The sequence below is a fragment of the Sabethes cyaneus genome, chromosome 2 (assembly GCF_943734655.1).
Source record: "Sabethes cyaneus chromosome 2, idSabCyanKW18_F2, whole genome shotgun sequence".
Taxonomy (NCBI): domain Eukaryota; kingdom Metazoa; phylum Arthropoda; class Insecta; order Diptera; family Culicidae; genus Sabethes; species Sabethes cyaneus.
In genome coordinates, this window is record NC_071354.1 from 159608508 (window position 1) to 159634593 (window position 26086).

A 26086-nucleotide genomic window follows, 5' to 3' on the forward strand; every position below is an offset into this window, starting at 1 on the left:
AAAGGCTTATGCATACAAAATGAACAGAAACCTAACATTGTAAAACTAAATATATCTAAAACCGTTTGCAGACTTAAATCCTTCCATGAAGAAAACAAACTATTAAATCTTTAAAAAAGCTGAAACTACTCCTTTGAATCAGTCTAACATTTTGTGGCACGGGTAGTTTTCGTTGTGGCGCAATTTGTTGACCATTTCTTGACCTAGACAGAATTGAAGCCGCGTGGTTTGCGTTTGGAAGATTTAATTCGCAGATGTAGTTCAGTCGATCAGTAGTGTGACATTGAATTCAGATCCCAGATGGAATAAATTAGAATCAATTGCCAATTTTTTTTCGCGAAGCTTTGTTTTTATTTTGATACTGTACCGAGTAGTGCGATGTATCAAAGTGTACCCATAAATTCGTTTACAGGGTGTTCAATAAGTTCGAACACGAATTTTTATTGAAGCAGGGTTTATTGAGAACCTTATATTTAGTGGAAGCGCCCCCCCCCCCTTGCGCACCGTGGGTACCTTGCCTACCTGCATCATAAAATATAGACCCTCTACAGTGGTTCACAGCCTCTTATCTAGCAACTCTTAACTTTACCTCCTCGCGGCATAAGCCGGGATACGAGCAACCTAAATAGAGATCGGAAAACCAACCGCGGTTGCAGTCCCGGTAATTACGAACGGCGCACTCCGTTTGCCATATGAGCAGACTGCTTGCCAAATCCACAAGAAACATTTATGCGCTGATTAAACATTTTAGCAGCCATTATTATTCATTTTTATTTTTTGGCTGCATAAAAGTTGATGAGACGTTAATTAAGCACCTGAAAAAGCATTGCAAAACTATTTCTCGTTCTAAAAATAAAATTGACAGCATTGCGCAAATTGGTTATTTAAGACACGCAAAAGCCTCTACTAAGCTCCATTGCAACTTTGAAAGCAGCTACCCAAGTGACAATTTCAAGCTAATCAAACGTTTTCTAGCTGAACGTATTCAACCTGTGGCTGAACTATGGTTTAGTTTTAGAAACAAAAACCTTTTTTCAGCTCTTAAGCATCTAAGTTAAGCTTCGAGCTTGCTAATTACTGCTTTCGAAGCTGCAATGAAGCTTAATAGAGGCTTTTACGCGTTTTTAAATAACCAATTTGCGCAAAGCTGGAAAAAAGGCGCAGAGGTTATATAAAGGGCGATATAATTGCTTAACAAGTATTTTTCTGTCTCAAACGCAATAGGTTGTATAAGTTCTCCAATTTCGGCTGAATATTGTAGAATTGTTTACATACATTTTATTCAATGCATATTCAGCTATAGCTGAATAATAATGACTGGCAATATGTTTAAACAGCGCTTAAATGTTTCGTGTGAGGGCTGTTTATTAAAATGACAAATCGTTTATTCAGCTAGTATAGCACAATTATTTAGAATATTGACGGGATGTGGAGAGGTTGAAGATGCGCCTAATCTGCTTGTGGGACTATTACGTGAGCAGCTGATTTACAGCGCATTCGTTGGCTGCTTAAACACTTAAAGAATACAGAAGCCTTTGCTTGAATTTATTCAGCGTCTACCACCTGTATTAAGAGCTAAATCAGCTGTAACCAAATCAGTAGCATTTTAATTCAGCTTTGGTGTTCTTTAGGTCATGTATTTCTGGGCAAACTTTAAAAGTTTCTGCATCCTTACCTCCTCCGGAACGCCAAACTTGTGCTGGGCGGTGAATTACAGTAGCCCCGGAAACTGCCGGAAGTCCGCCTTGACGTAAGTCGCATCAACCATGATGAGATAATGAGGCTTCGTCAGCATCTCGATGTACAATTTCCGGGCAAGTGACTTTCCCACGTATTTTGCCGTTCGCCAAAATTTGGAGCCTTCTGCACTTTGTACGTATGCAGTCCCTCTCGGTTGGACTTGGACAGATTCAACTTTATAGCCATATCCCTGACCGAAGCATTGGCATTCCGCCTAAACGCTTTCACGCCAGGCGCGCCACGGTTGTGATCCTGATCACTAATACATCACATCCATTCTGACCGCATTTCTCCGTTCGATGCTCAGAGTTCCGTAGTTACGTTTAATCACTTGACTCACCATTGACTGCACGATTCCGAGTTGTTTTTCGATATCCCGATGAGAGAATTGGGGATTTTCCAGGTGCTTGCGCAAAATAAATTCACGACGTTGCTTTCGGGTGACGCCAGTCGAAAAACTGACCGCGATAAAAAATACAGTTTAAACAATACACTCTAAGGTACTTCTACCCAAATTCTTCATAGAAAATACCCAATGGGTAATTTTCTACAGCGTGTCTTCCGTGGTGCAATTTGATATGAGACACCCTTTAGAATTCAATAACTAGATCAATTTCCAAAATCTGCTATTTAGACATCTATTCATATCTTGACATATTTGGGGGACTCCGAAAACCACTAGGGAAGTTAATAACACAATGTAGTTTAGTTTAGTTTATTTATTTATAACACGTAACATAAGACAAAATGTCTTTTTTCCGTTACATTGATCTTAACAATAGAATAGTATATATTTGATATTAAAACCATGTCCGGAATTGGCAATTGTGGCTATAGGTACTCAATTTGGCTTACATGGATCTATTTTAAAAGTTTTAGTGTGTTTTAAGATATCGTATTTGGAATTTTTGTTCATGGTCGAAGCGGGTCATTTCCTAGGGGTTCCCGGAGTCCCCCAAACATGTCCAGATATGACCAAACCTGACCCTAGATAACAGATTTAGCTTCCATTGATCTAGTTATTATTATTTATTATTATTTATTGAATAAAATTCATCTGACAAAATATTGTCTTAATGAAAAATAAAACGAACACAGGATCATGATAGTCTTCTTATAAAAACATGCAATGGATTGTTAAAGTCAAAAATGCTGTAAGCGAGATTGAATGCACTGGCAATAGGACGGATTGGCTCATTTTGTCCGTATTGTCGACTACGAGCTGCAAGGTGTAAAAAGTTGCGTTGACGTATAACTCTCTCTGGAGCATAGAAGTAAAACTGCCGGAGTAGTTCAGGCGAATCGACTTCCGAAGTGATGATCTTAGCAGCAAAGAAAGCTTGTGCGATGAATCTTCTCCGTTCTAGAGTATCAATTCCAAGTAGCTGACAGCGATCAGTGTAGGAAGGCAGGTTCGTAGCATCACGCCATGGTAGGCAACGAAGTGCGTAGCGAACAAACCTTTTTTGTACTCGCTCGAATCTAGCAATCCAACACGCTTGGTATGGACACCATACCACACTACTAAACTCAAGAACTGAGCGGACTAGTGCACAATACAACGCCCGTAGGCACAGCGGGTCGCGAAAGTTTTCGGAGATTTTGAATATAAAACCAAGTTGTCTGTTGGCTTTCGTCAGAATGCCGTTGTAGTGTGGTTTGAAGATCAACTCACAGTCAAGAGTAACTCCCAAGTCTCTAATTTGGTAGACCCGTTGAAGTCTGTGTCCAGCAATTGAATAGTAAACATGATCGGTTTCTGTCTACGGTGAAAGGTTATCACATTGCATTTGTTGATACTAAGTGTCAAAAAATTCCGGGAGCACCAACTCTGCATACGATCTACACTTAGTTGCAAGTAGCCGCAATCATTAGTACTGTTGATGATGTTATATATTTTGACGTCGTCGGCGTAAAACAGGCGGCAACCAGATGGCAGTATGACAGAAAGTTCGTTGATAAATAACGAGAACAAAAGTGGCCCAAGGTTACTGCCCTGGGGGACACCCGAACCATTCGTAAACACTTCGGAACTAGAAGCTCCGATCTTAACGCGAAGCGATCGGTTTATCAGATAGGATCTGAACCAGGCGACTAAGGATCTGTTGACTCCAAGCTTTTCTAGTTTCCTTAACAGTATTTCGTGATCCACTTGATCAAATGCTGCCTTGAGATCAGTGTAGACAGCATCAACTTGTCCACCGTTGTCCATTGTGCGAACGCATAGTGATGCAAATTCGGTCAAATTTGTCGCAACAGACCGCTTGGGATAGAATCCATGCTGAGCAGTTGAAATGTAGTTCTTACATGAGCAGAAAAGCGCCTCATTGATAATAATCTCAAAAACTTTAGAACAGCAGCATAAGGAGGTGATGCCTCTGTAATTCCGAACGTCTCTCTTATCACCTTTCTTGTGAACAGGGAACATAAGTGAGGATTTCCATAGTTCAGGAAATTTGTTCTCTTGCAGTGACCTGTTAAACAGTTTTGTAAGTGGAGTAACTAATACCTCCAAGCACAACTTTAGAATGGACGCTGGAATGCCATCGGGACCAGCAGCATAAGAAAGCTTTAACTTTTGGAGTGCAGACATTACGATTTGTTCACTAATGTGAAATGGACGGAACTCAAAAGTGTCACTAGGACAGTCGTTGATGGCAATGGCGACTTGTTCAGGTGAGGCAGAACGTTCGTTGAACGAATCCCTGAAGTGTTGGACGAAAAGAGCGCACTTCTTAAGTTCAGATTTAGCAACTTGTTCCCCAAGGTGAACCGACATTGGCAGACCAGCCTCTTTTTTCTTGGAATTTACGAAATGCCAAAATCGCTTTGGATTCCTGCATAGAGATGCCTGTGTGCGAAGAACATAGCGTTGGTACAGAAATCTATTCAGTTTCTTGTAGTCGTTACTCGCACGGTTGAATTCCTGCTTTGTAAGGTGAGAACGATTCCGGCAGTATCTTCGTAGAGTCCCTCAGCCGTTTTAGTCTACGTAGACGATTGTTCGACCAAGGAGGTTTTAAAGACGGGTGGGCGTCGAGTACAAATTCACTAATTAGGTTTGCGATTGTTCGCTGGAAATAATCGACGGCGTCGTCAATACATGTAGCAGAGTTTATTGTCTGCCAGTCAACGCGAGAGATAGCGGATCTGATTCCATCATGATCAACTCGGCAAAAGTCCGGTGTACCATCATTCCCGAAGGCAGACTCAAAAATGATCGGCGTTGGGAGATTCAACAGGACGTCCAAAGCAGGATGGTCTGCGTCGAGAGTGATCAAAGGCTCAATTGCTTCCGAAACGGTGCAGACTGGCGTTGCGGCCTTGTTACTCAAGACTAAATCAAGAAATCTGGCGTTGTTGTTGGCAATACCATTGACTTGCATCAACCCATGTAGGGCAAAACCGTCGATAAGTGTAGAGCTGGCAGCAGATAAAGCCATTAGGGAGTCGACCTGGAAAGACCCGTCGCTCGACTTGCACCATCGGAGCTGAGGTTGATTATAGTCCCCAAACTGCAGAGCATAGTCACTGAGGTCCAAGTTGGAGAAAACAGCACCGATAGAGTCCACGAGTTCATGAAAGCTGTTAATATCGTTACGTCGATCCGGGGGCAAATAGATGACACCCACACTCACAACTCGACGAGACGTAGCGATTCTGACCCATAGCTGCTCCATAACATTAGACACAGGCGTTGGATCGATATAACTGTTCCATCGAGTTTTGAAACAGCAATCAGAACATAGTTATTGAATTCTAGTGTGATTTAAAGTGTCGCACGATAAGTTTTTGCTCATGGACGAAACTGGTCACTTGTTTGGGTGTTCGCGGAAGTTCCCAGAACTTGTCCAGATATAATTAACGTGATACTAGATAGTTGAACTGATTTCGATTAATCAAGTTTTTAAATTCTGGCGTAATTTGAGGTATTGTATGAAAAGTTTTTGTTCATGTTCGATACTGGCCACTTCCCACAGCGATAACTTAATCCGAGACATTTCCGGAAAGTCCCAATACAGCGTAAAACTCCTAAAATGGTCGCCAATGGGCAAATGTTGCATAAAAAATCAATACCGCCTGTGATGTACGTTCATTTTGGAAGTGTACTTGAAGATTTTAATTTACTTTATATGAGCAATCAGCCCTGTAAAACTTCAAAAGCGCGTAACTCAAAAATTCATCGAGATTTTTTTTTTTAAACTGGCATTTGCCGTTTAAACGGTCGATTTTATTTTTAAATTACGGTATTTTGAACACCGTGAAAATGATATCTACTCGGACAGTGCCCAATTACGTAGGCCAGAATATGTACAGTACATAGAGCTCTCTTATTGAGGTCTACGAATTTTTATCCGAATTCTCCTAGGCACTGCTCTTAGTCTGGCATAGATTACCGTCGAAAAGTTTCAAGTAATAACATCGTATTCCTTTCCGGAATTCGTTGATCTTGTTGAAAATCGTGCCCCTCGTTTCGTCCGCTACTTGCCGTGCCGTTACTTGTGTTTCCTTGCTGGAATCGCTCGTAATCGACAGCTGGGACTCTACTATAATTTGTAGGCTCTACCTAGTTTGTAAAAAAAATATATTATTTTCAGCTCAATTTTCACAATGTTGACACTAAAACCGTAAATATCACAAAAACTGCAGCTGAAATTGAACAGAATTGGTAAATATCCGTCCTGAATAGAAATTCGATGGGATTGGGGCGGAAAAATTGGTCGGAATGTACCAAAAATACCGGACATCTATCAACTGATCAATCATAGGCGACTATTGATTTCTTAGGTCACAAATCTTTTCAGATAAAGTTGTTTATTTCAACATACATCGCAATAAATTTCTTAAATTCCATAAACAGTTTGTATGGAAACTCCTTAATATATTGACACAAAGTAAAAGTATACCGGAAGTCATAAACGAATTAGATATTAACGGCGATCTGTCTTGCCAGCCCCTCGTTTGCCCGCAAAGAGATGTTTCGGCATCAAATCTGGTATGTGTCGGTCAGCTTCTCCCTTGCGCGACATTTTGGTCACCTTCTTAGCGATGTCGTGTTTAGCCATAACGATGGCCTTCTTTTTAAGCTGTACAGAAGAAAGAAGGAATTAGCACTAAACAAACTAGGTAAATGAATAAAATCTCGTTCCCTTACCATGACACTCTTGATGCCCAGCTCATGTCCTGGCGTTTTCCGTTTGATAGGTTGGCCGGTAGCCTTAACGATGGCCGTCGACTCGTGATCTTTCTTGGGTGTTTTGGGCCCACCAACGGCTGGCACCATACTGCGTCGCAAACTAACTTGGTTCTTGGCAAAGTTTGTGTCCTCAGTTCCTGCCATATCGACGCCAAGATTTTCCATCGTTTTACGTAAGTTATCCACCTTTCGATCGCGTACAGTGGCTTGCTTGTGTCGAGGCATAACGGGGCGACCACTCTTTTGCTGCAGTTTACGAGCATCCTTAAGAAGAAACCGTTTGAGCCTAATCTGTTTAGCCATTTCACGGATTTCCAGCAATGTTTCATCCAGGTTAAGAGGTGGTGGATCATAGAAACCAGATTCCATACGGAGGCCTTCTTCACGCTCGAGCTCTTCCAGCTTTTCGAATATATCTGCATCGATATAATCGGCAATATTGACACCGTTCATAAATTCAGGAATAACATCGTGCCGCTCATCCTCTGCAATTTCTGTGTAATTTTTCTTAAGATCCAGCGTGTACTCATCACCCATTTCTTGTTCGATTTCCTTCTCAAGCTTGCGCTGACGTCGAGCAATCTTTTCAGCATTTGCAGCCCGGGCAGCCAACACGGCAGCCGGTATGCAGGGTGGCCGTTCCTTTTCGTCTCGTTTTTCTGGAATAGCTACATGTAGTCTGTTCAAAACACCTTCGATTTTCTTAGCCTTTAGTTTTTGATCCACCCTGTAGCCCAGAAGTCGCTCGCATGCTTCGGTTTTGACTTCCATCACTCCTTTTTCCGTAACTGTTGACATCTGCAGGATAGGAATTTCTTCTGCTTCATCGGTCAATTGCTCTATAATTTTCCTCTTCTCCGAATCCAACTCATCCAGCGTAAGAATGTCTGTTTTGTTTAGAACCAGCACAAGCGGTTTATTCGCAAAAAGTGGCTTGATACTGTCAAACAATTTAGCCTGCTCTTCAATCGAATGTCCGCATTGCTCGGAAACATCCATAAAGTATAATATACAGGCCCTTAGATGAGCCATGGCTGTGATTGCCTGCATTTCGATGACGTTCCGGTCCTCCAGAGGATGATCCAAAATTCCAGGCGTATCAATAACTTGCCATCTAAGATACTTGTAGTCCATGTGACCGACGTACAAGCTTTTCGTGGTAAACGCGTACGGTTGCACTTCCACATCGGCCCGAGTAACTTTGTTGATGAAGCTAGACTTGCCCACATTGGGAAATCCGCAAATAATAATAGTGCGTGTGTAAGGATCAATCGAAGGTAAACGGGATAAATGCTGTCGAACCTGCTCCAGGTAGGTTAAATTTGAAGCTTGACGTTTCATTATAGTGGCCATTCGACCTAACGCGGCTTTTTTCAGCTGCTTACAGCGGTACAGCGAGTCACCAAATTTAAGCAGCCGTACATAATCTTTTGCAACACTAAAAAAATAATCTTGTTTACTATCAAAATTCGTAAAATAAAGATTACCATAACTCACGTATCAATCAAATGACGAGCCGTATTTAACTGTCCCAGAGCCAGTTTGTAGTGATCTTTATCGTACAACACATTCATCAAGTCGGCATAGAACGGATGCACATCATCCAGTTTAGGAAAATCCTGAATTATCTGAGACAAACGGTCGTGAAAATTCTGCTGGGTATATTTAACTTTCCTCATATAAAACGCTCGAATGCGGCTGATTTTGTAGTGCTTATGAACCACAGTCGGAGTTTTCCGCTGTGTCTTGGAAAGCATAATATCGATGAAGGCCTGAAAAGGAAAACATTTTTGATTGTAAACATTTTTGCAGAATGGAGGTTAGTCAACGATTATTCGCTACTTCATTGAAGAAAATGAATATAAATCTACTAACCTTTGCCGGCGGCACCACCATAATTTTCTTAAAATTGTACAAACTCATTTTGAATGAATATTATCACTATTTTCCAAGAAAATAAGCAAAAATTTAAGGAAAGTACTTCAGCACCGTCCCAACACGAGGTTGTGGTGCTGCGAAAAGAACGACGAAATTTGAGTTGACATTTTACGTCAAATAAATTTCAAGGAACATGGGCAGCAGAGATGCCAGATAATTTGAGAAAGAAAAATAATATGAAACGAGAAACAGCGACGCGTAATTGAATAATCAGCCCTTGTTTAATAAAGAGTCCTGAAAGACTAGCTCACATTTGAAATCAGATGAGGGGCCGTGCAATAATTACGTAATGGCTTTTTTCTCATTTTTGAACCCCCCCTCCCCCCTATATAAGATTTTGTAAGATTTTGGCCAATCCCCCCTCTCCCCATAAAAAAATCTTAGTAAGATTTTTTGAAACATCAAAACTCAAGTTTTATTTAAAAAGTTAGACATTGAAAGAATATTGAAACAGTTAACAAAGTTTAAACTAGTTTATAAAAACCAAAGTTCAAAAAAATTAATAAAAAAAGCAATATCCATTATCTGTTGTAAATCCATTTATGGCCCACTCACGAACAGAACGTATTTCAACATTGAGGTTGTCAATAAATGTTGGTGTATACTCAAAAACTCACTAGCGTTCACTTAATTCGCATTGATCCACTCTAAATCGTCTAAACACGTGTCCTCGTCAAGTAGCGTACAAAGAACTTCTTTGCATCTTCTAGATGACACGCGACATGGTCTTATGTTGGAATTGGCACTCCGTTGCGTCTAATGTACAGATCTGTAATGATCTCCCGCGGTTTCCTTTGAAGCAAAATACTGACTCCACTCTGGTCACATGCGGCATTCAAGATCTTTAGGAACAGAAGAACAATACATCCCAAGAAACATTTTTGTTGTATAGTCGCTAAGCACTAGTTCCATGGTACAGCTATACATTAGTTGAATAAGCTACTTTTAAACAAAAATGTTTCTCGTGATGAAGCATAAGGGATTTTGCGGCTGCCTTGCGGGATTGAGATAAGCAATTGCCACGAAATATGTTGGAATAATCCAGCAGCAAACAAGCGTAGTGGCTTCCATAGTAATCGCAATAATCGCTCTTGCATTGAATGTCATAACCTAATTGCGCCCTTCAGAAAGTTGTACCCATCAGCCACCCTCATCGCTCCAGGAAAGGTGGATAGCATAAACCGATGACATCAGATGGCTCAAGAACAAGTAGCCCAACTGTTGTTTCCCTGAGTGGGCAAGGCTAAAATACTCGGCAGGTTGCTATGCCTTTGCTTGCAGTATGAAGAATTTCGACACTTCAAAACTTATCTATTTGAAATTTTTAGTAACAAGTAATATGGGTTGCTATTAAAAATGTGAATTTTTCATAATTTTTTCGTGTGTGAAAATCTTACGTAAGAAATGATTAAACCCCCCTCCCCCCCTAAATAAGATTTTGTAAGATTTCGCGGAACACCCCCTCCCCCCATTATGCCTTACGTAATTAGTGCACGGCCCCTGAGTCACTAATCCTTACTCAATGCTAAATAATATAATCTTTAAATTTTTGAAATCGACCTACAACAACTCAAAACAATCTAGGTTTACATCAGGGGTGTGAAATTGTCAACGGTCGGTGACACCTTGGACCAGCCACTATACCGAAAATAACAGCTAATATTAGTTAAATTATAACTAAAAGGCTGTGTTTAACTGCTTTCTAATTAGTTCCGGTAGTCTTAAAATGAATAAACCTGTAAGTAGGCACCAGAACCAAAAGTACCAAAACCAATGAGTGGGACATGGACAATGTATGTAGTTTGACAGCCACACTACCCCGCTGGTTTACATTAAATAAGAAAAAGTAAGTAAAATATGAAAATAAATAAATAAATCTGGAGTCTCTGCATGTCAGATCATTGGTTTCGATGTTTTCGATTATTTCGACGAAAACTTTGACAGCCAATGTAATATATACAGGTGTGGCGATATTGGTAAAGTGGGATAGTGGCATGCAGAAATTTCACCATATGGTGTGGGTGAAATCGTAAATCGACCAATCACGATCAAGCGTGACGTCAAACTTCAAAAACAAACCCCATTGTTCGGCGTGGTTTGTTTGTTTCGCTGCTAATTCCTTCAAATGTCTTCTTGTTCCACACCTTTTTAAAACACATTGTTTGACAGCAGTTCTAGACAGGGATGCCAGAAAAATGATCAATAATTTAAAACCGATATTCAATGTAAATTTATTGAATTACTATCACGCTCGTTCAGTTTTACTCTAAATAGAGTAAATGGTACTCAGTTTCGTATTTTTATGCAAAACGTCAAAAAATGAGTAACATTGAATAACGAAGTGGGTAGAATTTTACTCAGATTCTTTATTTTCTCGCTTCACGTATTATGAGTAACCCTGCAAGTGCAGATGCGGTGCGGTGTGACAAAATGAAAAAAATTAATAGCAGTGAAGTGTGAACATAGAATCGTTTTACAAATTAAAAGGTAAGTAAGCTGGAACACTTTAAATTGACCAATGAAAAAAGTCTCATATTGCCTTTTTCTGAAGCTGATATTTTGTTTTTATTCAGCAGATTGAACAACGCAAGGCTTTACTTGTAGTGTTTGTTTTGACCGATTTCGCAGATCGCAGGCGCTGCTGGTTTGTGGCTACAATGTTATTGACTTAAAGTTGATATCAACGCTATTCCATCCCGGTTGAAGAGAAATCTAGCTGACGAGCCACCAAAGAAATAACTTTGCCGCTGCCGGTAAACTGGGAGACGTTCCCGGAATACAACAGCAGGAAGACCCAATGAAGGAAACCGAAATTTAGCTGTTCGGATCCGCCACCTTTGCGGCCTCCAATATATTTGATTGCAGGGTAAGTTACTTATTCCGCTGGATTGTTACATATTCCTCTAATTTTTTATTTCTTTATGATTAGATGTGACAATGACAACTTTACTGGACCAAAGCTTCTATTCGTCATAGTTGATTTCAAATCGACATGAGCAGTTGAGGCAGTGGTAAACCATTAAAAGATGTTAGCAGAAAAAAAATCCTAAAACGGTTGGTCATATGTAGACAATCGTCGTGTGGAGTAAGGAAAAATGATCATAACCGGCATTGTGCAGTTTGATCAGCCATCATTTGACTGCTGAACATCTTGCATGTCGCTCATTGTAGTTCGTATGCCTATACGATTAAAACGAAGAACCTGCGTTTTCAGGTGCCCTTTGCTGCCGCCGCCAATATTCGATTACGTTTTTACCCTCATAGTTTACAACGAATTTCTCAGGTTAAACCATCAATCCAATCCGAGGATTGGTGCAAATAATCAAAACGGTAATAATTGTAAGTACACCTTAGTGCAATGTATTACTAGGTTAAGGGTTTATACATATGCAGTTCGAATCTTCGAATTCGCTCCCTAATCAGGCAATTTAAAATGTAGTACCACCCAGGTAACCATTAAGCATTAAAATAAGCAGTAAATCAGTCGTTTATTAGCATCCCTGGCGTTTTATACTGCAGGTTGTTGTTTATCAGCTTTTTGACTACATAACTGTTGCAAATTGGCATCTAAAATTCTATTTAAATTCTTCTTGTTGGTAACTAGCTGCAAATAAGCATTGTCAGCACTATAAGAGGACTAGCAGTAAAGTAGCCGCATATTTTGCCAAAATAGCATTTAAGGCAACTTAAATGCTTATTGGCTTGCTTTTAAATTGCATTGGAAATGCTTATTGGTTACCTGGGCAGAGCTTATCACAGGATGCTATAGTTTTGTGTGCCATTCTAAGAGCAGAGAAGAAATTCTAATTGAAAACCTTCCTGATTGCCCGTTAAGATGGCAGATGGCATAAAGATTGCTGTTATTTCATATTGCAGCATTTCGTAACAACGAAAATAATGAACTGGCGGTTGTTTTTATTTTAATAAACTAAGTCATAATATTTAGAGGTGTCCATTTACCCCTAGAAAATGAAATAAGCAATGCTGTGAGACGAAGTAATTTAAAGATGTTACTACAAATGAAACAATCACTAGAAAGTATTTGGCAAAAACACATGTTGCTGAATCTATGCTGAAATCTATAAATAGGCATCTTTAATTATATAAAAAAAAATTGTCTTCTAGTGGCAAAAACTGAAACTATCAGAACGATTATTTATCTAATTAAATTTTTTCAACAAGTGCGTATTTTTTTTCAGCGCTGAAATATTATTTTGTTTAATAACTTGCGGTAGTTTATCAATGAAGAGGTGGTCATCTTACCTCAGGAAGCACTTAATGTTTTGTGGTGGGGAGTTTTGGGATATGACAGTTGAGACTGTATATTTTACTACCTGAAAATATCAGGAATCCTCAGAGATATTGATATTTGGATGAAACTGGAATTGTCAGAAAATTCCTACCAGCCTCGGGGGGAATTGTTGTCTGGTTTACTAATATTATAAGTCGCATTTTAATGAATAAAAAGCTTTGATACGTTAATTTTTTCCTTTATGTAAACAAGAGAAATACATTTGTGATGTTAACGAGTGCTCAGTACCGATAAAATTCTTTCAAATAAATTAGCTGCAAATGATAAAGATCAATCTAACATATTGATGGACAATTAACCTACGAACAAAAATCAAAGCAATTAAAATATTTTTCTTTATTAATGAGACTTTCAACCAGAGGTTGGTTCATTTCAGCTGGATAACAGTACAATACATTATCTATACCTATAAAAATGGATTTCTGTCTGTCGGTATGTTCCTTATAGAACCGATCGGCGTGAAAATTTGCATGTAGGGGGTTTTGGGGCCAAGGAAGGCCCAGGTAACCAATAAGCATTAAAATAAGCAGTAAATCAGTCGTTTATTAGCATCCCTGGCGTTTTATACTGCAGGTTGTTGTTTATCAGCTTTTTCACTGCATAACTGTTGTAAATTGGCATCCACAAATCTATTTAAATTCTTCTTGTTGGTAACTAGCTGCAAATAAGCATTGTTAGCACTATAAGAGGGCTAGCAGTAAATTAGCCGCATATTTTGCCAAAATAGCATTTAAGTAGCATTTAAGACAACTTAAATGCTTATTGGCTTGCTTTTAAATTGCATTGCAAATGCTTATTGGTTACCTGGGGGTTCTTATGATAGTTAGAGACCCCTCCCCCTACTAAGAGGGGGGCTCCCATACAAAAAAAGCAAAGCCATGGGTTTATACCGTCTTTAGACATTACCCTTCTTTATCGACAGACTTCGCAGCCGGCTGTTAGAGTACAGGAAAATTACGGGGCCAGTGCAACAATCCTACTGACTCTAACTAGCAAGCACCGCCTAGCCGAGATTCGAACATACGACGACTGGCTTGTTAGACCAGCATCGTACCTCGAAGCTAGGCTGGGCGGCTCCCATACAAATGAAACACAAATTTCTGCATAATTAGAGAAGTAATCAAGCAATTGGAACCAAATTTGGCATGTGCGTGTTTTGGAAGGCAAGAATTTTTTATATGGTGAATTGAGACCCCTCCCCTCTTTAGGAAGGGAATTGTGACCCCTCTCTCTTTTAAGAGGGGGGGGGGGGCTTCTATACAAATGGAACCAAATTTGGTATGTCGGGGTTTTAAAAGGCAAGAATTTTTTTCTTATGAATTAAGATCCCTCCCCTGTTTAGGAGATGGGGCTCCCATACAAACGAAACACAAATTTCTACATAACTCGAGAAGTAATCCAGCAACTGCAACCAAATTTGGCATGAAGGGGTTTTTGAATGCAAGAATTTTTTCAATGGTCAACTGAGACCCCTGCCCTTTCAGGAGGGGGGCTCCCATACAAATAAAATACAAATTTCTTCATAACTCGAGAAGTAATCAAGTAAATAGAAGCAAATTTGGTAAGTGGGGGTCTTAGGAGGCCAAATTTTTTTCTATGGTGAATTAAGATCCCTCCCGCGTTTAGGAGGGGGGCTCCCATACAAATGAAATATAAATTTCCTCATAACTCGAGAACTAATCAAGCAAATAGAACTAAATTTAGTATGTGGGGGTTTCAGGAAGCAGAAATTTTTTCTGTAGTGAATTAGAACCCCTACCCCCTTTAAGAGGAGGGCTCATATAAACGAAACAAAAATTTCTGCATAACTCGAGAACTAATTAAGCAACTGGAACCAAATTTGGCATGAGGGGTTTTTTGGATGCAAGAATCTTCAATGGTAAACTGAGTCCCCTCCCCCCTATAAGAGGGGGGGGGGGCTCCCTTACAATTGAAATACAAATTTCTTCATAACTCGAGAAGTAATCAAGTAAATAGAAGCAAATTTGGTACTTGAGGGGTTTAGGAGGCAGCAATTTTTTCTATGGTGAATTAGGACCTCTCCCCCCACTATGAGGGGGGGCTCCCATACAAATGAAAAACAAATTTCCTCACAGGCGTGTCTAAAAACTGAACCAAACTGCGTGCCGCATTTGAAAACTTCCACGAAGTTTATTTGAGACGGTACGCTGTTGCCGTGCCTGATAAAACAACCCGTACGCTGTGAAGAAGCAACCGCGAGCCGTTTCAGTGTTGTTTTTTACACACCGGGTTTTAACCGGGTCATCCTAATGGAAACATGATAATGGAAATGGCTAAAGTGTATTTTTTAACAAACTTGTCCAAAAATGCACACCATCTGTAAAATTATGTAGTTTATATGACCCCGAGTCTCCCAGTTGACTTCGAGGTACGACACTGATCTAACAAGCCAGTCGTCGTATGTTCGAATCTCTGTTTTAGGAGAAGCTGTTAGAGTCGATAGGATCGCAGAACTGGCCCAGCAATTCTCCTGTAACTCTAAGGTACTTACTGGCTGCGTAGTCTTTCACATAAAAAACAGAAGGCTTGAATTTTGCTGCACCTAAGTAGGCTTTGCTTTGCTTTATGACCCCAAAGAAATCATTAAATAATCTGAAGAGCAAAGAAAAAAAATCTAATATAAATTATATAACCGGGGGTAAACATATTCGAGACCTGATATTTATAATCTGAACAATACTGTTCATGTCTACAATCTACTACAGATACATACTCATCAATTTCATTTTAGATCAAACCACCAACGAGCATATAACTGTCATGAAAAAAATCGCTCTCAAACGAATCCCAGTGCAAATCTGTATATTATTTTGTGGCTCTCGCTAGTAAGTTATCCTGTTACAGGTCGGACTCGATTATCCGGGTGGAAAAAAATTTTATAAATAGGTTTTTTGAAATATGCTTACGTTCAAAACGTATTTAACATGATGAAAAAAAAATTTTTTTTCACCCGGATAATCGAGTCCGACCTGTATTTAAAAAAAAAAGAATTTTCTTATTTTTCATTTTTAGGTGGATGAGAAATTTTGCAACCAATCGCTCAAATACCCGGCTACACCATCGATCGGTACCAATGGCGAACGGAAGATGCCTTCTAGCGATACCGAATCATTTCCTCAAAAATAGAAATGGTGGCATTCGTGGAGGACAGGTTACCATAGCTGTGCATAGAGTATTTCGAAAGGTTCAGACGCCCACGCCAGGCGAATGGTATTCTCAAATCGATCCCGTCCATTCTACATAGTTGGCGTTTGGAAAACAGCATATGACGAATCCAGTTTTTTAATAGGATCCTTTGCTATGAGGCAGATTTTATTGAAGCCAAAACAGCTTGTAGCTTGACAGCTTGTAACCAAAGCGGTCTTCTACAGTGGACAACGGCTAAGACTAAGATCTACGATATTAACAGAGATGTACTTTTGCTGAAGGCAAAAGTTGGTGACACAGTGGAAGCAGTTTGAAATAACTGCAGTACAGTATATGCTCCGCGAATCAAGGCAATACCTACAAGATGCAGATTGAAACAAACTAACTTGATCAAAGATGTAACAGCCAATCGTGGATGCAAGAACTGGAAACAACTCTGCTTCACAAATTGCTGACTCGATGACCATGGCGTAAGTATCAATTAATTTAACTATTTTGGGCACAGGTGGTAATTAGTAAGATTAATTGCTATGTTACTGATTTCGGTTTCATAATGTTTCATTAGAAGTTGTGGGTTACCTGTGCAATCGTAAAACATTAAGGGTTAATTTCGAAAATTTATATTTCACTCATCCACAGAAGGTGAACGAGCCAAGAGTTACATGACGGACTTCCTGATTGAATATGGATATGTCATATAGCGGTGAATTATCCAGCTGATGCCAGAATGATGTCGTATCTTAATCCGATAAAGCTGAAAAGGTTTTAAAAGCTAGGTTTCATCAGACATCGGCTCTAATCTTTTGCCGAGCCTGCAAGGAGAACGCCCCAAATCGGATAGAAATCACCAAGAAGTGGCAAGATGCGAATCTGGATGTGTCCTGCGGCTCGTTCAATAGCGCATGGCTCACAGACGGCCCAGTAATAGAAAAGCTAATGAACAAGACTTTTTTTATTGTACTTTATACTACATAAACACTCAAACATTAAATTGAAAATAAATAATTAGTTTGTTGTATTTATTATATTATAAATATACCCGAAATCCAATTTAATTTTCCTGCATGTCAAAATAACCGAAATGGGTAAAAGTTACTCAGTTTGGTTAATTCATGTAGAATGAGAAGTGAGTAAGAACTACTCAGCTTTGGCATGTACCTACTCTACTCAAAAGTGAGTAACAGCATAACTACTCTATTCAGAGTAGATCCACTTTTTGCGAAACTGAGTACAATTTTACTCAATTTAGAGTTAAAATATTGTGCTTTGCAAGAAATCTTTTCATTCTCGGAAAGTTCATGGCAAGCTGTCAAAATAATTCTGTAATGAGCGAAGCTGACGAATTTTCGTTAATTGAATATCGATATTTTTCACATATCGATACGTATACTCAGTTGAAGATAGAATTAATAAAAGGGCGAATGTCGCAAGCGTAAACAAACCGAGTGAGGGTTGATTTTCCTATGCTGGCCCAGCAAAAAATAACTCTCACCCGTTTTGTTTACATTTGCGACATTCGCCCTTTTCTTAATTCTATCTAGAGTTGAAAGCATAATCAGCAAAATTGCTCGCATCACGTGACGATCTGAATTTTACATTTATTTTATAACACTCCGTATAGCGTGTTAACATTTACAGAGCTGTTGTATTTATTTATATGCATGCCGAAATTAACTATACAATTTCGAAAAAAACTATCGAGATTTCGTCCACAAATGTCGATACCAGTTATATCGATACATTATCGCCCAATGCTGAGCTCGCCAAATATTCAAGGAAGTGCTTTTGTCCAGAGGTGCCATACAAATAGATCAATTTCTATTGTTTGGATATTTGCATCACCATTCCGTGCTTCTTAAGGCCCCATACACGTACGTACATGTTGGCCAAAAATGTTGGTGAATTCATGTTCGTCCAACACGCTCGCTTGTGTGTGAGTGTCACGAACCAAACTGGCAGAAGAAAATGTTCGGCTCGGCGCTCGGTCGGAATGAACCTCCAACATATTGTTCATTTCCAACCCAACATATGTGTACGTGTATGGGGGCCTTTAAATTTTGTTACTATTGCGATTATTATCTAAAATTTTTCTTTCGTCGGTTTAGTTGTGCGCCTAACAGTTGCGCGCAGCTCTGTTCTGGTTGCTCGCAGTCAAAGTATCTCTTTTACACTCTTACGAAATCTCGTAAGAAACTGTCAACGCAAGAGTGATGAGAAAAACAACAATATTTCTCTCTCGCTCATCAGCTGAATGCTAGGGTAGCTTGCTTCGTGATTGCCCGTTCAAACATGGACAAATTTTTCACAAACGCAATCAGCATTTAAATTTTATCATTTTCGGTTAACGTAAGACATTGTAACTGTGTTGTTTGTAAGTCTGTACGTAATAGGACAAAACAAATGTTATCTAAGCAAAGAATAAGAGCATAAACATAAAAAACTTACACGTGCTTACACTGTCAATAATATATGATTTACCTTTGCGCACAACTATATTAAACTGGAAAACGAAATATTTTCTCGGGAAGCACAATATTTACACCAATTTTTATACTTACGATTTATATAAAACAGATTTTTGAATGTAAGAGGCTAAAAGAAGTTTTTTACGGTAGTTTTAGTTGCTAAAGCATCAGTAACAATTGCACATATAAACCAAAAAAATATTTGGCCACCTTTCCTTGTTCTCGTTGCGGTGATTGACGATGCGGGTTACCGCCGCAACAGGATGAAAATTTATGTAAATAACCGCAATATATATATTACTGATGCTTTAGCAACTAAAACTACATAAAAAATGTCTTTTAGCATCTTACATTCAAAAATATGTATTACTAGAAGACCCGGCAAACTTCGTACTGCCACAAATTGGGCTAAATATACGATATGTAAACTTCAGATGAACTCCTGCTGCGTTTCAGAAAAAGGGATATTTTCTAGGTATAAGTCAAGTTTTGCCGTTGTCTAAGGAGTTCTGCGTTTGGTTTATTAAACGCTGGGATTTCGGAGAATGTCTAAATTTAACAATTGTATTAAGTCATTAGTAAGAAATGCATATCGGTGTAAAAGTTGATTTGCCAATCCCCACAATATCAACAGTCGTGTTTGTGATAGTTGCATTGAGTCTTGTTTTATAAACTCTGCTGGTTAAAAATAGTAATACTGGATGTTAATATATTTGTTGTAAAATTTGGAACGACGGCTAATATCGTCTGCTGCAACTTTGGAATTTCTCGATAATTTAAGGGCCAATTTTATATTCTGATATGTATTCAATATCAATAGTCATCAGATTTTTTTTTGATTCATAAATCTATTGATAAGAATTACCCAAAGGAATTGCATCGCTGAATCTCGATAACTGTTATTCAAATTCTCAAAAAAAAATAATTTTTTTAATCCACAAAATCAATTGATCGTTGTATTGTTCCTTTGGTAATTCACGCACTAAAACAATTTAACATAAAAGCATCATTTTATAAACCTTTTTACACTTCTAAAGAGTCTAATACGAAATGAAATCGACTGAAAGTTAAATACGATTGTTTTTTGTTTTGATTATAGTCACTTTAACCAGCTTGGGTCATTCGTGACTTCTGCGGGGTTGGGACTTGAACCCGGGTCCTCGGCGTGAAAGGCGTGAATGCTAACCACTACGCCGGGACTGATCCCTTAAACACGATGTACACACTTAGTCGGTTCGGTAAAATTTTACCGAAATCTAAACAGCAGAACGTTCGGTAAATTTTTTTATTGCACCAAACATTATTAATGGTCTGTAAACGTCGATTGGCACCATCGAAATTTTTACCGAACGTTCAGCTGTTTAGATTTCGGTAAAATTTTACCGAATTCGGTGCTTTTTGTTAAGTGTGTATAATAGTTGCTTCGGTCACTATTTTTTTTTTAATTCTAAATCATATGCTCTTAGGGTAGATGCTCCAGTAATGGAGGGATTATGTCGGTGGATAGTGTGTAAAGACAATTTGAACGCTCAATTTAGCAGTTTCCAATTGAACTACATGATAATATGGTGCACCATAATGTTGGCTTTAAATACATACCAAAATTATACGATTCTGCTGGTTGATATATCTAAAATATTGCTTTTCCTGACATTAGTATATGCTCCCAAAGCAGTGGTAATGTTCCTATAATAGTGGAAAATTTGCCTATAATAGTGGAATGTTGTTTACCGTCTGAGCAACGCTTGCAGCGAGCATGGGAGCAGGTGGATAACAGCGTAGGCTTGTTAAAATGCTATGGATTGTAACGAATTTCTTAAGCAATTACACTTGATTGGTCCGCTGATAAGGAATTTGCAATTTTTGTACCGACATCTTGAATTTTAACTGTGAATCTAAGATAAAACTGTTAACAAATATATATTTAACAATAGAAAACTGAAATTATCTCGAAATCCGCCAAAATTATGATATATTTCGAGTTTCCACCACTACTGGTGCTACCACAACTACTGGAGCATCTACCCTACTGTTGTTTTATTAGTTCGATATTCAGTTAAACCGAATATGCTCATAATCCGTTAACATATGCAAAATGTATTCTTCATTTGACGATTGGCAAGTGGCAATTTAGTGAATTTAGTGCTTAAACCTTTTGTTAACCTGCATCTTCTGGCTACGCATCCGATGTAAAAAGGAATAAAAATGATTCGTGTTTGTTTCATCAATTTGATAAATGAATGAACGAATGAATGAAATTAACGATTTTATTGCTGACACTTTAGGCTTGAGTTTAGGTTGATTAATAAGTTGGACCTATTGATTGGTTATTTTCTGAAATTGTGAACCCCCAAAATGTTTAATAGCATTGTTAGATGTGGCGATTCCAATGAAGGTAACCACGTGTTTGTTTGAATACGACAACGGTGCTGCAAAAAATCGTACGATGATCATAGTAGCCAACGACATGGCGCATACAATGCATTGCGGGTTTTATATGGAAAACTAATTTTTCGAGTTTTCCTATCTTCCGAGTAAATTTTTCAACTTTTCTCGCCGTAAAAACATAGCGGTGGTGGAAACGAACACAATAAAGAAAAGATGGCTCAAATCGGACGCTCCGTTCTCAAGTGATGCGCGGTCGAACTTTTTCACTTCCATTTTTATATATAAGATATAAATTCATTGAATATCATAAGTATAAAAATATGTGTAAATATAGTAACAAAATTTAAGAAGTACGGAATGGGGTTGCAATATCTAAACAATAGAAATTAATCTATTTGTATGGCACCTCTGGACAAAAGCACATCCTTCAATATTTGGCGAGGTCAGCATTGGGCGATAATGTATCGATATAACTGGTACCGATATTCGTGGACGAAATCTCGATAGTTTTTTTTTTCGAAATAGTTAATTGCGGCATGCATATAACAGCTTTGTAAATGTTAACACGTTATAAAACAAGTCAAACGGAGTGTTATAAAACAAATGTAAAATGCAGATCGTCACGTGATGCGAGCATTTTTGCTGATTATGCTCTCAGCTGAGTATACGTATCGATATGTGAAAAATATCGATATTCAATTAACGAAAATTCGTCAGCTTCGCTCAATACAGAATTATTTTGACATCTTACCATGAACTTTCCGAGAATGAAAAGATTTCTTGCAAAGCACAATATGACCATCGAGGGTTGCATTTAGTATGTGTTGAAAGAAAAAGAGATAATTCTGATACTTGGAATTTGTATGGAAATTAGAGCTAAATTAATTAAATATTCATTAATTTCAGATAAATATTTGAACATAAACAACGAAATATAACGAATAGAGTGTCCCAAAATAGCACTATGTCAGGAAACCCGGGGCTCACCCCCTAAATGATAGCTTAGGGTGTCACAACAAAACTTTTGTATGGCGTCAACATTGGTTGAGGCGATTTAGGGGTCGCACATTTGAGATTTGTGCAAAAAAGGAACTTTTTGGGAGTATAGCCAAAAAATATTTTTTTAAATATCAAAATAGGTAAAACAAGGTATCTAATAATTTTTTCTACAATCTTTGGGACCTAATACATCTATAAAAAAAATTGCTGTGGTGTGTCTGGTCTGGAGTCATATTTGGACACAAGAATTTATTGAATTCTGCGAAATTTCGAAATTTTTGAAATTTCTTTTAAATAAATGTCCAAACAGGGTATCAAAAAGTATCCCAGAGCAGCGTAGTTATACTATACAGATAGGAAATTTTATGACGAACAACTTTGCCGAAGAAAGTTTGATCGTATGTTCAAGTCTCGCGAAGCTACACGGAGCGAAAAAGCTCCAGTTTGTTTCAAACAAAATGATTGTTGTTATAAGCCTCAATAAAATATTTTTATAACAACCTGAGAATATTGTTGTTTCCAAACGAGATTCTGTTTGAATCAAGTAAATAACAGTTTTGAATTAAAAGTAAAGTATTTTCAAATTTGAAGTTGACATTGACGTAACAATAAATATTTTCATTTCAATCATACATTTCAGTTTGAAACAAAACGAAATTTTTGATTGTGCGTAAAATATTCTCCGTGTATTCACGATTTTCTGAGAGCGGAGCAAAACACATTTCTGCAATTTTCATATTTGTTCATGTATTCTTAGTGCAAGGTTGTGTTCGTCGATGATAACAGTAACAATAACGATATTAGTAATAGTAATAAAGATAACAATAATTTAGTTACTAAGTAACAGTTGTTTTGTCTTATAAACAACCTATGCCTATAAAAAGCATAGGGTACATACAGTAGATGAACTAGTATTTTTTCGTCTTTCGGAGTTTACACAAGCAATGTTCCCGAAACATAAATTGAAGTCGGATCCTGTAACTGATGTGGCCAGGAAGAAGTTACCAAGAGACCGTCTTCCATCGGAAATGGATGTTATAGGTTACTTTAGATTTCATCATGAGAACGGCAAACAGGTGACCGGTAAGAGTGTACAAATCGTGGCTTCCGAAGTCATTGCTATCTGGAGTAGCGCCGGGCTTCTATATCAACTCAAGCGAAATGTGGTTATGCGTATTTCTAAGCTTGTAGCCGCTTGGATGCGCATAAAAAGGAGTACAAGTTACTACAGAGTTTTGGAAGCATCGAATGGGAACTAAAACACCGATAAAATTTCCAGAATGCATGTCAAATTTTGAAAATTGTAAGCAGTATGATCAAACGACAGCCAAGAAAATTGGCAAGTTGACAGCAAGGAGCAATTCTTCGATTGTGAAGCGCGAATTATCGTTTGGACAAGGATTTGAAATGTTACGCCGTAGCAAAAGAATTAAATTTCTGAACAACGCTGTCGTCGAGAACCTAGACCGGATTTGCGTATCAAACCGAGGAGCAGTTGGCATACTTGCGGCAACAGCAGTTGCAGTAGGTGATATACCCCAGGATTTAACTATGAGTAAATCTACACTGCATCGAACACGTAAGGAAGTAAGCTCTAAAAGTATTTATCAACATTACTTGAATTATTCATTTCATATTTTCATCTCTAGACCCGTAAACGAATAAGTGAAAATATTCAAAAATCGTTCCCGAAAGACAAGGCGTTAGTAGTACATTTTGATTCGAAACAGATGATGTTCAGAAGAAAAATACTGAAAAACTTGCAATAGTAGTGACTGGCACGGACTTTGGAGAACAAATAATAAAAACAATTTTTCTACAATCTGGAACAGGAAGAAAAGTGGCAGAAGCAGTCTTTTCGAGTTTACGGTCCTGGGAGCTGGATAAAATTGTAGTTGGAAAATGCTATGCACACGCGTCAATTCGGGAGAGAAAAACGGGGCATCAGCAATTCTTGAAGGTCTACTAAAGAGAAAAATATAAGACTTACCGTGTAGGCATCACCTTTATGAGTTGGTGCTCATGGCGGCGTACAACGGCTTCTCCGGATAATACAGTATTCAAATTATTCCGTGACGAATGAGAAAAAATAGACACTAGCAAGTACGCTGGACTTCCTGAAGGTACATTATAATTAATTTATAAATTTTCTGTATACTTATATTTTTTGCTCATTGCAATCCTTTTATATCTTAGGTGCAGTGAGTGATACAGAAAAGGCTGACCTGATTGTATTTTTTAAGGACATGCTGGATCACCATTTTATACGAGAGGACTATGCCGAGCTTCTTCAGCTCGCTTTGATGTGCCTGGGGGATGGACAGTTCAGGAAGTTTCGACGACCAGGTGCGCTTCATCACGCGAGATGGATGGCAAAGGCAATATATGGCCTCAAAATATACCTCCTTCGTACAGAAGTACGAACTGTGAATGAGGAACATAAAACTGCTTTATTTCGTTTCGTACTGTTCGTGCTACGAATTTACTTGAGAGGATGGTACAACCCCAAGCAACCAAAAATTCGAATTTCGCTTAAGAAACAAACTTGAAAGTTCATATTTGGTTCAAATTTAGTTCCGAAGAACTTTCTTGCTGAACAACCAGACACTACATTTGTAAATCGAACTTCATTCTCATTAAAGTACCGTTAATATCTGTAGCAACCTGAAAGTCCAACATGCAGCTTGAAAGTTCTACATACAACTTGAAAGTAACTTAGAGTTCGGATAATGGTGTCTAAGGAAGGTTAACATGTGAGGACAGATGTATGTTACGAAGTGGAATCACGTAATCCAGAGGAATAAGCAATGAAATTAAACAGGAATAATCGGACCAAAATATCAAACGCGCGGCGTCGTTGCGAAAACGTTTAATCGGTTTGTTTTAACTGTAATGATGACAATGTACATATAGTGATAAGGTGCGGTATTACCCACACGGTAGAATCGAGGGGTACACCGTTGTAAAACTAACACTCCTCCTCAACGGTATGCCCTCGGTTTGCCACGAGTCCAATCAATTCAACAAATCGGGTGTGCTTAACCGCACCAAGAGGTTTTGTAAATATATCCGCCCTCATATCTTCGGTTGGGCAGTACTTGAGACACACAGCATCGCGTTCAACCAAATCACGGATAAAGCACTCTTTAGTCTCAATGTGCTTCGGCCTCTTGCTCACTCTTTCGGATTGCACAAAATTCAAACAGCCCTGGTTGTCTTCGTGCACCAAAGTCGCACCAGTCTGCTGCTCGCCGAAGTCCTGAAGTAGACGCCTTGTCCACAACACCTCTTGACACGCCTCGCCAAGCGCGACGTATTCCGCTTCCATCGAGGACAAGCTGACACAGTTCTGACGCCGGCTGGCCCACGAAATAGCTCCTCCTCCGAAAAACAAGACATATCCGGTAGTAGACTTCCTGGTCTTGGGCTCACCGGCCCAATCAGAATCCGCAAATACTTCTAGCTTGCAGGTCGCCTCACCGCCAAGCTTCAACTGCCAATCAATTGTCCCTTTGAGATAACGGACCACTCGCTTTGCCGCTGTCCAATCGGATTGCTTCGGGTTTTCAAAGTATCTTCCCAGGATCGAGCTACTTGCCGCAATGTCTGGGCGAGCACAAGTAGCGATGTACATGAGGGCTCCTACAATGCTACGGTACTTCGTATTGTCCGTAAAGGCTTCTCCTTGATCGTTTACTTTCAGATACCCTTGATCCATTGGAGTACGCGCTACCTTTGCATTCTCCAATCCCAGAGTTTGAATCAGCTTGCGTATATACTGCTGAACACTCAGGTTAAACACTCCATTAGCTTCTCTGTGGATCTCCAGACCCAAAAAATGGTTTGGATCACCAAGCCAGTTCACCTCAAAGTGCTTAT

The 26086-nt window shown here is 38.8% G+C and overlaps 1 protein-coding gene across 1 annotated transcript; it reads right to left on the reverse strand.

Annotated features, from left to right (window-relative positions):
* Positions 1-6528: 6528 nt before the first annotated feature.
* LOC128738122 (nucleolar GTP-binding protein 1) lies at positions 6529-8941 on the reverse strand. The gene is made up of 4 exons (XM_053832991.1): positions 8813-8941; positions 8435-8709; positions 6896-8375; positions 6529-6827 (listed from the first exon to the last, which is right to left on the reverse strand). The coding sequence occupies exons 1-4, from the start codon at positions 8858-8860 to the stop codon at positions 6672-6674; spliced, it is 1959 nt and encodes a 652-aa protein (XP_053688966.1). The 5' UTR covers positions 8861-8941; the 3' UTR covers positions 6529-6671.
* Positions 8942-26086: the final 17145 nt, after the last annotated feature.